The sequence below is a fragment of the Trifolium pratense genome, linkage group LG1 (assembly GCF_020283565.1).
Source record: "Trifolium pratense cultivar HEN17-A07 linkage group LG1, ARS_RC_1.1, whole genome shotgun sequence".
NCBI classification, from domain to species: domain Eukaryota; kingdom Viridiplantae; phylum Streptophyta; class Magnoliopsida; order Fabales; family Fabaceae; genus Trifolium; species Trifolium pratense.
Window position 1 is genome coordinate 10,864,226 of NC_060059.1, and position 13,217 is coordinate 10,877,442.

General features: G+C 34.0%; 3 protein-coding genes across 3 annotated transcripts; 2 read left to right on the forward strand and 1 right to left on the reverse strand.

Moving 5' to 3' along the window:
- The first annotated feature begins 296 nt into the window (after positions 1-296).
- Positions 297-1,543, forward strand: LOC123914051 (probable glutathione S-transferase). Its single transcript, XM_045965066.1, has 2 exons — positions 297-765; positions 986-1,543. Exons 1-2 carry the CDS (start codon positions 457-459, stop codon positions 1,340-1,342), a joined length of 666 nt encoding a protein of 221 aa, XP_045821022.1. The 5' UTR covers positions 297-456; the 3' UTR covers positions 1,343-1,543.
- A 3,393-nt stretch (positions 1,544-4,936) lies between these two features.
- On the forward strand, positions 4,937-6,103 carry LOC123914209 (probable glutathione S-transferase). Its single transcript, XM_045965304.1, has 2 exons — positions 4,937-5,275; positions 5,517-6,103. The coding sequence occupies exons 1-2, from the start codon at positions 4,967-4,969 to the stop codon at positions 5,874-5,876; spliced, it is 669 nt and encodes a 222-aa protein (XP_045821260.1). The 5' UTR covers positions 4,937-4,966; the 3' UTR covers positions 5,877-6,103.
- Positions 6,104-6,618: 515 nt separating this feature from the next.
- On the reverse strand, positions 6,619-12,956 carry LOC123914286. Its single transcript, XM_045965414.1, has 8 exons — positions 12,836-12,956; positions 12,617-12,715; positions 11,283-11,417; positions 11,062-11,151; positions 10,406-10,552; positions 8,054-9,648; positions 7,843-7,929; positions 6,619-7,744 (listed from the first exon to the last, which is right to left on the reverse strand). The coding sequence occupies exons 1-8, from the start codon at positions 12,896-12,898 to the stop codon at positions 6,781-6,783; spliced, it is 3,180 nt and encodes a 1,059-aa protein (XP_045821370.1). The 5' UTR covers positions 12,899-12,956; the 3' UTR covers positions 6,619-6,780.
- Positions 12,957-13,217: the final 261 nt, after the last annotated feature.

Consider the following 13,217-nt stretch of genomic DNA (forward strand, 5'->3'; position numbering starts at 1 on the left):
AATCGAGAGGTGATTGAGACAGAAATAAATGACAACATTCAAAAGATTGAAACTGAATGCATAGGTAAACACAACATAATACAATAGCTATCAAACATACTTTATTATTCTTCATGCAAATGACCATTGTTTAATTTATCAACAAAATTAAAATAACATGATCAGATAGGTTAAAAAAATGTATTTATGTAATGCATTTAGCCTACACCATGTAATGCATTTGGACTTCAAAGTCATCAGGTATATATATACAAATGCATATTATACCCTAAACTTATATACCAACTCCACATAAGTTAATTGACACATAGAAAAGCATGAACTTTGTTAGCAATACGTAGCCAATTTTGATTTTGAATTTGACTGGTTGAACAAGTCAAGTATGACTTCATGGATGATGGATCACCCACCATCTATAAAAAAAAGCTGTATTGGTTTAGGAAAACATAAGCTAGAATGGCAGAGATTAAACTACATGGATTTTGGTATAGTCCTTTTACTTTAAGGGTAGTATGGACCCTAAATTTGAAGGGTATACCATATGAGAACATAGAGGAAGATCGCTTCAATAAGAGTCCTCAACTTCTTGAATATAACCCGGTTCACAAAAAGACTCCAGTGCTAGTTCATGATGGAAAACCTATCTGTGAGTCTATGATCATTGTTGAATACATTGATCAGATATGGCCACAGAATTCATTGCTTCCTGCTGATCCCTATGACAGAGCTCAAGCTCGATTTTGGGTCAAATATATCGATGATATGGTAAAAAAATTCTAAACTTATTCATCAAATTTATATATTTTTTACTTATCTAGCCTTTCCATGGTGATCATGACTAATTGCACTTGCATAGTACATTTTTTATGCTTATTTTATAGCTATAATGTATAACTAATTTACTTTAGCTGTCTTAAACATTATGTTCTATATGTAACGATCCTGTCTTGATTGAAACTAACAATATATGGATTGATATTTAAAGTTTTTAGCAATTACGGCACACTTTCGTACCAGTGGTGGTGAAGAGCGAGTGAAGGCCAGAGAGAATATATGGGAGCGACTCAAAGTTGTTGAGGATCAGTGTTTGGATGATCAGAAGAAATTCTATGGGGGAGACACCATTAACATTGTAGACATAGCTCTTGGATCTTTTGTCAATTTTATTAAGGTTCAAGATAGGTTTGAAGTGAAGATCTTGCAAACGGAGAGATTCCCCCGCTTGCATTTATGGTTTAATAAATTCAAGGATGTTCCGGTAATCAAAGAAAACACACCTAACCAAGAGAAGTTGGTGGCATTTCTTATTCCTCTTACTGAAAAAATCAAGGCATCTTCTTGAGAAAATTATGGCTTCTATATGAACTGATATATACAAAGCATTTGTATCTTCATGTGTATTTCTTTATGTTAATTATAGTTGCTTTATGTTGTCTTTGTATGTCAATAATCAAAAGATTAAAATAATTTCATTTCTTTCAATATTAAGAGTATGTACCACACATCTTATAAAGTTAAAGTTTAGTTGATTACTACCTTATAATTTGTTCTCCACCAAAACAGAGGTATTTGGTACCCAAGATTACTTCATATGTTTAAAACTTTAATGTGTACAATTCAGATACATCCTTTTTGAGATACTGACTCTCGTGTTTGGAGTTCAGCACGTGTCTCATCCATTGGTGGAAAACTTCGTGACTTTTATTGATGATCACCTAGAAAGATATGAGTAAAATTTCTTAAGCATAAGTATGAAGTATTTGAGAATTTTAAGATGTGGAAAGCCATAATAGGTTTATGAGACAGTGTTGAAGATCAAAAAGCTTAGAACCGACAATGGTGGTTAATACAAGACATTAGATTCAATAAGTTTTGCTATGATCACATGATCATAATGGAGAGACCCGGGCCAAGTACACCTTGTTAAAAATAGTGTATAGACTGAAACTTAAACTCAACTTCTAGTTAGTTATTGGTTACAATTGTCTTTGATAGTTAGCATCTCTAACTGTCTAATTAGTTAGAGTAGCCTGCAAGTCTTAGAGGCAGTTAGAGTTAGTTACAAGTTTCATATGCTATATTTACAAAAGTAATATCATGGTATCATTTAGAAAATAAGTTCAATACATATTATGAACATTTTCTCACTGTTTCCTTTATTACACTGCAATTCTAACATGATATCTTAGAGATTCTATTTCCTGCGCAGTACCTCATTGATGCAGATCGTATAATAACTGATAATGTCAATCCCATTGTTTCTTGCATGGGAGCAACTTGATGCTTTTGTATGCACGTGGCTTCATTCCACGATCTCAAACAATCCTTTTGCCAGAGTTGTTGATTGCACGTATTCCTAGCAAGATGCTCACAAATTTCCATACGTTACTCAATACCAAGGCAAGACAACTATGATTTGAGTTGTGAAATCTTAGTAAAGGTGGTCGCACCATTGGAGAGTTCATTATGTGCAATCATGCAATCAATGATTCATTGATCTTTATTGCCAGCCCCATTCTGCATCATAATCTCATCTAAATTGTTCTTGAAGCACTTCCTGAGGATTACAATTCTGTTGTTGTTACGAGTAAGGATGGCCCCTGTTCATTGTTACAACCTTTGAACCAAACTTTTCTCTCTAAAGCAACAAGTCATGCGCCGTGGAGGTGGTTTTTTTGGTTGTGGGGTGGTTCTTTTGGACATTGCAGTCCTTTTGGCAGTGTTTAATGCCATATCTACCATAAATTTGGTCACGGTGCAACAATTTATTAATATATTATCACTCTGGATATGGTAACTAAGGCTTCATGACATGAGGAACACCTCAAAATCAAATGTTGATGCCTTAGAGGCCTTAGCTCCCTACTCATTTTGGCTATACAAACCATATGCATACTCCTCCACGACAACATCATCCTCAAGCTCTTCTCACTGGCACTTATTCTCAATTCAACAACCAATGATTGTACACCTAATTCATGTCTCACCGTGCAACAACATATGCATCTAAATCTTACTGATTCAGTTTCCTTGCCAGAATCTGATCATGTGCTCGAGAAATGGTCAAGTTGTCAATAAACTTAAGGTTCCATGTCTTTTCCATCCTCCACTAAACCTAATAAACTTTTGAGTTGTCGATAATTTTTGTTCTACTGTAAAAATATTCCTACTATAAATACTTATACTATTAGATGAGAGCAATGATTGCGGAGACAATTGTTTGAGTGAGACTTTCGTAAATGAATTTGGTTTACTACGACGAGAGCATTATCTTGGTCATGACCTCGGCAATGGAACGGCCAATTAAGGTTGATAAAGGAACGTTGAATGTGGATTGGGGGAGATTCATCCACATTTGTGTTAAAATCGACTTGAGCCTGCCTGTTGTAGGTAAGATGTGTTTGAGGTGTTCGATAATGAAGGTCTCCATATCCTTTGTTGTCGGTGTGGTTGCTAAGACCATATTACCAGACATTGCACTGCTTTGGTGGTGTCTCCGACGGCCTCTCCTGTTGAGAAAGAAGGGGATATTCCTCATTTCAAACATGGAAATTCCTCTCATTGATTCTGATTCCAAGTGGAGGCGAAAATCACGCGGATTCAAATAATCAGGAACTGGTTGAGACAAATAAATGACAATATTCAAGCGGAAGAATACTGAATATACAAAATGTTGTTGATGGTATTGCAGACATTGCAAAGAAGATTGTCAAAAGGTCAAGTGGGACTAGCAACCACAAAGTCTTTGGGGTTAAACTTTAAACAATATGTCAGAAGATGTTCAAATGGATGGAGTCACTCAGGGTAACATTCCCTAATATCCGCATTATTGATTCTTGGAGTGATGCAGTGACAGAGAAAGACTATACTCAAAAATATTTATAGTGGTAGAAGTCTTGCATAATTTGAGGAGGTTTTTATTTTCCACTCTTTTTTGTCTTTATCTTTTACTCAATTAAGTTTATATCTCCCAATTTTTTATTTCTTTTTTATTTCTTGAATAAATTTCTAATATATATAAAAAAATATGATTCAAAGAGTTTGTAAAATATTTACTTAAAAATAAAAAGTTTATGAAATATGCATCAACAATATATAAAAATTTCAATTTATATACATTGTTAAGAAAATTACTTATGCATTCAACAATGTATTAATTGTCATATTTGGCAAAAACAATTTCTTACATAAAAGGAAAATGTATAGATTATGGACCCGTTTGGATTAATTTATTTTTGAGCTTATGCAAACAACTTATGCAATTTTTATGTATTATTATAAATTTGTCAAGGTAGTTTATGATAAAATAACTTATAAAAATATAATTTTCACTAGTGTGAACTTATAAAAAAGCATAAAACCTAATTTATATTGCATAAGTTATCTGCATAAACTCAAAAATAAACTAATCCAAACAGGACCTACATGTAAAAAATACACTATATAAAATTAATTCCTTTTGCAATAAAGAAATAAAATAAAAGATACTAATTCTTTTGAGGGGGTATTGTAAAGAATGTGCACACTCGTTTTATCTGTTAGTGATGCAAGCCCTTACGACACTTTTTTTTTCCTTCTGATCTTTTGAGGGATACCAGTACGACAAAACAAATCTTTTCTTTCTTCCTTCGAGGTAATTGACATTCATTTAAAGGGTTGACATCTCTCAATAATAAATCTTTTTTCACACGCACCGGTTAGGAATCAAATCCAGACTAGATTGGTTATGAATTAAGTATCTACCATTTGTGTCACACTATGTGTGAGCATTTTACTTCTTTTGATACGTATTAACTTAAATGTACTTTTAGTTTTCTTAAAAAAAAAAAATAGTACTTTTAGAAAAATGACAATACGTAGTCAATTTTGAATTTGACAAGTTGAACAAGCCAAATGACTTCATGGATGATGGATCACCCACCGTCTATAAAAGAGCTGGTGTTGGTTTAGGAAAACACAAGCTAGAATGGCAGAGATTAAACTACATGGATTTTGGTATAGTCCTTTTACTTTAAGGATAGTATGGACCCTAAATCTGAAGGGTATACCATATGAGAACATAGAGGAAGATCGCTTCAATAAGAGTCCTCAACTTCTTGAATATAATCCAGTTCACAAAAAGACTCCTGTGCTAGTTCATGATGGAAAACCCATACGCGAGTCCATGATCATTGTAGAATACATTGATGAGATATGGCCACACAACTCATTGCTTCCTGCTGATCCCTATGACAGAGCTCAAGCCCGATTTTGGGTCAAATATATTGATGACATGGTAAATTTTTTCTAAACTTAATCACCATATTATTAATTACTTTACTTTTCTAGCCTTTCCACCGTGATCATGACCAAGTGCACTTCCACAATAATACAAGTTCCATACATGTTCCCCTTATTTGATAGCTACAGTCTATAACTAATTTACTTTAACTTGTATCTTAAACATTATCATTAGTTTTATGTTATAATGATCTCATCTTGATTCAAACTAACAATATGGTGATAAATATTTAAAGATTTCAGCAATGTCGGCACACTTACGTAGCAGAAATGGTGAAGAGCGAGAGAAGGCCAAAGAGAATATATGGGAGCGACTCAGAGTAATTGAGGATCAATGTTTGGATGATCGGAAGAAATTCTATGGGGGAAACACAATTAACATGGTAGACATAGCTCTTGGATCCTTTGTCAAATTTATTGAGATTCAGGAAGATATGTTTGAGGTGAAGATCTTGCAAAGTGAGAGATTCCCCCGCTTGCATTTATGGTTTAATAATTTCAAGGATGTTCCGGTCATCAAAGAAAACATCCCTGCTCAAGAGAAGTTGGTGGCTTTTTATAAGCCTCTGATTGAAAAAATATTGGCATCGGCTTGAGAATATTATGGCTTTATGAATTGATATACAAAGCATTTGTATGTCATCTGTATTTCTTTCTCTTTTTTTGGTACAATGTCATGTCACATGTGTATTTCTTTATGTTAATAATAGTTGCTTTATGTTGTCTTTGTACGTCAATAATGAAAGTTTAAAATGATTTCACTTTTAATATTAAGAGTATGTAGCACACGTCTAATAAAAAAAATTGTGATTAATCTAATAAAGTTATAGTTTAGTTTATTACTACTAACTACCTTTTGTAGTAGTTGATTGATTTCTACCTTATAATTGTTTTCCACCAAAACAGAGGCATTTGGTGCACAAGATTACTTCATAAGTTTTAAAAAAAATGACTTTACTAGATGTAATTTTATTGAGAAATGTCGGACACTAAATGTAGTACCTTGATTCGTCATATTGTGAGTGTAGCCTCTTCCTCTAGACCCAAATCCAATTGGTCATAAGTTTAAAATTTTAATATACATACATTTTATTTTTTGAAAAACTAACATAAATACATTTAGATATAACTTTTTTTTTATGATTTGAAAAATAAAATTACAAATCATTTTTTCAGTTTAATGTTATTAATTTATTAGTATATTTGTTAGTCCATTCCTTAACTAATGGTGTTTTAGCCTTTAGTTTTTGTTCCAAAACTACTGATGTTTATAGTATTTCAATGTAACTAATGTATTTTTCCAATTATATCTTTAATTGGAGAGAGTAGTTCAACTACATATTTATTTATTAATGTGTGCAGTAAACTTAAACATCAAGAATTAGGAATGGAGAGGATCGTTACTAAATAAATGCTAAGCTTTGCTGAACTTCAGAATCATACAGTATATTTTGTTGATGTATCAGATTTTTTTACAAGAAAATATGCATCAACAGGTAATCAACCACGGAAATTGCTCCGAATAGGAGATAAACATACCTCATCACTCCCAGCCAATTCCTCAAAGTGTGTAATAGCGTCTTCAAGTTGAGAAAACTGAGTGGAATACTTGATATGCAGTTCATTGGTTTCAAGTTGATTAAGCTGCCACTCTGAAAGACCATCGCTAATAATTTTCAAACCACTTCTCAGCAATTCCACTCCTTTGCTAATTCCATCCGGAAGTTTCCTTTTTCTATTTGTTTGGTTCATGTCATCAACTTCCATGCTATTTGATTGGATCTTGTCATCAATTTCCATACTCTCACATTCCTCTCTCTGTTCAGCATTGACTGAAATGTTATGGATCATCTGTTTTAGTATAAGACCTTCTCTTTGTAGCAGCTCAAGCTGTTCAGGACTTGGTGCAACTGTCAGAAGAGCATTTTCCTTATTAAGAAATGCTTTAAGCTCAGCCATAAGTCCCTCTTTGGTTGCCTCTGTTCCTGAAACTACATCATATGAAAGTGCTGCATCCTCTGGAACAAATCTCCATAGTTGAGTGCACGTTGTGCCAGCACAATAACGTCCAAATGCGGCTATTGCCAAGTGAGTGAATGCCCAGTGCCGCTCTCTCAAGATCAAGTGAAATAATTCCCATGCAGCACGACTTTTTGCATCACAATCATCACTTTCTGAAAATTTCATGTGAACAAGTCCGGTGAGGAACTGAGCCAAATGCGGTTTGCATTTGTACATTATGGCTGGAGGCTCAGTGATAAAGATATTTTCAATCTTCATTATGGCCTGTTCAATATCATTTGATATGTACAGTTGTTTCAGATATGAAACGATCACTAGAATTTCACCAAAAAGCCGAAGAGAATGATCCTTTATTTCTTTGTCTACAGTACTTTTGTAGTTAGAACTAATTGAAACCAAAAACTTCAAGGTCCTTGCATCAATCTCAGTTGGCCTATCCTGGCTGCAGAAAAAGGGAACACTATTCTTAATGCTGGAATCAGAATGATAATTCTAGTTCAGTGAAGGAATAAAAGGAATCAGATTAAGACGAATGAATACCAAGTCAGATTGAACCATGCATGTGGGAGATCAAACTCATTTCTGATTTTTACTTCCAACTTAGATTGATCCTTACGATCAAGAAGACTACAAATAACAATGACAGTGATCAATAGAAATTAATAGGAAATAAAGTGTGTAGGCATATAATAATGGATATAACAGAACCAAAATATCTGTAAAAAAAAAAAAAAAGAACCAAATTACTTACAGTGATTGCAAAAAAGATTGCAAAGCAGCAGAAAGAATAAAAACTGGAATGCCAAACAAACCAGAGGCGCATCCCATCAATGAAGCTTCATCAAATTTGTCGATGAAGTCAAAATAATCGGATATAATTCTTTCAATGGAAGTTTTTCTCAACTCATCCGACAGCAAATCAAGCGAAAACCCTTCAACGAACAGAGCCAAATATAAAACTAATGACAATTGTGATCTCCCATCGCCAACAATAGACATGAACACCTCATCAACCACTGATTTTTCACAACGGGTTAGAAGCAAGCAAATTGATCTTGTCATTTTCCTGAAGGGAGAATGAGGAAGGAAAACCGAGTCGGAGGATCCCAGCAGCTTAAGTAATGAACATAATTTGCTAATTATGTTGTTTGTCATTTGGGTTTCAGCATTTTGCAGTACAAAGCACCAGCATTCCATCACAATCTCCCAACAAAGGAAGTGAGGGTGAAAGAAATTCTCTAGTAAGAAGGACTCAAACTCCGCCCAAGCTGTACTTGAAGAGATCACAATCATGAAGGTTTTGAATGCTTGCAAGAGGATAGTGAACATAGGCTGCCACACCAGTTCAGCTGTTTTTCCAGAGCCAGATAATGATGGAAGTTGCAAAACAAGCATATAAGAATATACATTTTCATCAACTAAAATATCCAAAAACCAATTAAGCTTCTGAGTAATTGCTACTTTCACATCTTCATCAAGCTTGAGAGAATATTTAAGGAAGTTAATAAACAATACAACTCGGCCAAATATTAGTACTCTTGATCTGCTTATGCCTTCACAACTACTTAAAAATATTTTGTTAACCGATGTAAAGTTACAATCAACTGATGTTGGACCATCAAGGCCAGAAAGAAAATCTCCTTCATTAAAGAACAGCCATTCCACTACCTCGAGCTTCTGTTCCAGTTTTAGGTTATCAGAATTTAGCAAAGACAACACCAAATCCAATGTTGTATCCTCCAATAGCTCCACAATTACTGCAGATGCATTTTTAAGAAGATTTTCATTATTTGCAAAAATCCAAAAAGAAGTGATAGTGAGAACACAGTGTGTAATCTCCCGGTACACTGTGTAGGTCTGATGAGGATACAGTGAACATATTTTGACAGCATTAATCAGGTAAAATTTCACTGGCACAAATATCCTTTTAGCTTCAGTTACAGAAATGGTGTCATTCAGTGATGATGACCAAACCTCAGCAGCAAATTTCAAAGGCTCAGTTATTAATGCAAGCAAAGATACCACAATATTTGCTATATTGACTTCTGTAAAATGTCCCCCACCAATTTGAAGCAAAGAAACAACGCCTTTCCAAGAGATACTGAGAATATTGACTAAACTGCCACCATCTTTTGCAGCAAGAACACCAATTTGAGTCAGCTTTTCTATTGTGTATTTTGTTATGTTGATAGTATGGCCAACATTAGTAGGTTTGTCCATCATCAGATGTTTTTTATCACAAGCCTCCCAGTTTATTAATTCAGAACGAACCTTGCATAGTTTTACAACAACATCAATGACCATGTGTGCGACCTTCAATATCTCTGATCCAAATGATTGAATTTTCTGCTTAGGATCAGAAAAGAGCCATGCTTAGCAACACACAAAATCTTGCAGTGTAAATATGAAATGAATAGGAAAAATCTAGCATTCACCAGTCACTACCATCGAGCATCATGCGAATAAGAATACTGAAATGATTGTTTTAAGGCTTAACTATACATTTGGTCCCTTACGTTTAATTTAGGTTTCAATTTGGTCCCTTACGTTTCCACCATTTGCATTAGTTAGTCCTTTCCGTTGGTTTTGTCACCAACAGCGTTTGAAGTATACACGTGTCAGTGTGTCCAAGTGTCCACGTGTCTGTCCATATATGCAAACTGTCTGCCACATGTGACAAAACTGACGGAAAGGACTAACTAATGCAAACGGTAGAAACGTAAGGGACCAAATTGATACTTTTTAAACGTAAGGGACCAAATGTATAGTTAAGCCTAGTTTTAAAAATTCAAGGACTGCGTGGAAACTTTGAAGACCACAAGTGTCAAAATTCCGATGTGCCTCAAAGGACTGATAAATCATCAGGTTCAATTTTTATTCTCAATCAAAGCTTTATTACACTGCCACTCAATCAGATCCACAGTGTTATCAAAATTGAACACTTTTAAAAATGTGGAAAATGGAAATACATGATTAAGAGATGATGTAAACAAAAAGGAAAAAATATCTTACAATCAAAATTAAATCCTAAATCATATAATTACAATAGTAAACATTGTATCCTCATATTGCCGAGTTTCATACACAGGAAGAAACATATTACCTTGGCTTCTGATATAGAATCTTTAGTTAGATTTAACACTTCTATAAGGAAGGTTTCAGCATTGTCCATCAATTCCTTGTTAATATCGGTGAATTTCAACAAGGCTGAAAAAGTTGATTCGGAAAATCTTAGGATCTCCAAAAGAAGCTGCACAGCATAAATATAAATGACTCAGGTAAAATATGATGTCACTGAAATGAATGTTTAAACCAACAAACAAGAAGATTCCTCAATGACCTTTGCAAAACTCTCAAATAAATGACCACCGTTAAACAAACCATTCCACATTAGAAAATTGTCAACACTTTGGATTTGGACCATTCTATTCATATCTGTAGGGCTTTAGATAAGGTAGAAGTGAAGAGAAAATTTAATGATTTTAAATTGTGATTGTGGTTCGATATAAAAGACCAAGCACTGTCCATTATTATTTATAGTAAATCTACACTCCTAATCCTTATTAAATACGGAAACATAATAATAAATATGGGAATATATCCTAAGAAATAATCCAATATATTCTAAATTACTGAGATAAACCCAGATATAACCCGTATATTCTACTAACACTTTCAAGTACTATACTGGATTCTATCTAAGGACTGAGACCTTTCATGGACTATTTGAGATCTCAGTCCATAAAAAAGAACCCCTACCTGGTAAAATACAGAGTTGTGTTCATCTTCCTGAGATTCTTCTGTCGACAAAAGAGTCATTTTTAGATGCTTGCCACACCAAATATTAGCCTAATCAACAACATTATGTTATTAGAAATAAAAAAAGACGTCTTCCTGAAAAGGTTAGGATATATAAAAGTGGGTTGAATTATATATATGAATAAAGAGAAAGTAAAAACAACACACAAGTAAAGAAATACCTTGACTCCAAGAGTGAGAGTTTGCAGTAAACAACTAGGTAGGGTAAAATCTATATTTTTTAAAGCGACCTGCAGAATGCTTCTATTTAGCATGCATTGGGTAGCATCCAAACATGTGTAATTTTCCCAATAGTTCGAGCTTGCAGTTAAGGTGGAAGCAACAACGCAAAGTAGTAGTAGAGTACTGAAATAGTATACGGTATGGTAATAGTAAAGGTCATGAAGTATCATTTTTAATAATATGGCACTTCCAGGTCCTTATCATTAAATTTAAACAAGCATCAATCTAAGATTTATTATATATTCCTTGGTTTCCATGAAATATTATCATTCCAAGCTTGAGCACCACCACCAATGACAACCTTCAATAAAATCAACTTCACTTCAGATTTGTAGGAAAATAAAACCAACAGCTAACAAATTTGTGCCCATTCGTTTCAGCTTAATCTTGAAGACCAAAAGATTGACTCAGTGTATCATAATTTAAATCGAGTTGTGCCAAAAACATGATATTAGATATCATATGAATATGTTGTTCTTATACACACACCAATTACTAAACGTGATCATCTCATTGCTCGACTATCTTGGATGTGTGCGCACCACACACTTCCACGCGCAAAAGTGCGTGCACAAATTCAGAAAGGTTAACAAAGTTGTCCTTGATTAAGACCTTGATTAGGAACTTTACAATTATGCATAAACAAATTCGGAAAGGCTAACATAGTTATCCTTGATTAAGACATTACAAACAAATTTACAATTATGTATAAACTAATTAGTCTTGGTTTGGATAACTAGGTCAATTACTTTCGGTATAATTTATTTTTGGAAATAGCTACTAACTAAATATGTGTGAAATTCCGTTTCAAACTTACATTTGAGCTTGAACATTTTGTACCTAAACGTACATTTACAGTTTCTTAAGTGTAAACCAAACATACACCAACTCCGAGCTTTGCATTTAGGCGTGTTTGTCTAAAGGTAATCACAATAAAATCAGTTTTATTTGGCAGTGCCGAGCAAAGCAAAATTACTTTGAAGTGCAAAATTAACAGCAAAAAATGATACAAAAACTAAGTTTGAAATATTGTGTAAATAACATAAGCAAGAAAAAATGTATGAAAAATGAAAATACTATTCCCTCAGGTCTTTATTATAAGAAACAACTTACTCTTTAGATTCGTTAAATAATTTATGTATCTGATAACGGATTTAATAATTTATCATAATTAATACATTAATAACAATTCCTAATACTTGATTAAGTCAATAACAGTCAGTAACACTATAACATAACAAGCATTGAAGAAGATGAAATGAAGAAAGGATACTACAAGGCAATTCATGACGGAAGCATGATTGGACTCAGATTCGTCCTTCAAGCTCAAATTTCCTAAATCAGTAAACAATTGAACACGATCTTCAACAACCTGCAACGAAAATGAAGGATAAATTGAGTGAAAAATTTCGCGCGAAACCCTAACACTTGAACGGAATGAACGAGTAGTTAACGAGTAAGTAAATAGAATCGAGAATTTGAAGTAGCTTACCTCGGAGGATTTAACGGCGGCGAGTATTCTCTGGATATCGGTGCCGGAGCTTCCTTCCGCCATTTTTGCACCGTCTATTATCTTCTTATTATTCTCTTTTTTTTTTATTTGCAACTTTATATATATTTCGATTTTTGGATGGGTTTGATTTTTTCCCGCTCTTTTCAACAACGCGAAACCGTAAGTGGCTACGGATCGGGTCGACCCGAGTCAGTCCAACGTGAACACATTTAGTTGATTCGCGTTCGATTTATGCTACATTCACCTCCTAATATCAAATTACACCTCCTATTAGCTTTTAAGAAGATCTCATTGACAAAAGTATTCCTAATCTGCCTGTCTCCCGAGAGGTCACTTGGTTGAGGACTTATCCCACAGTCTA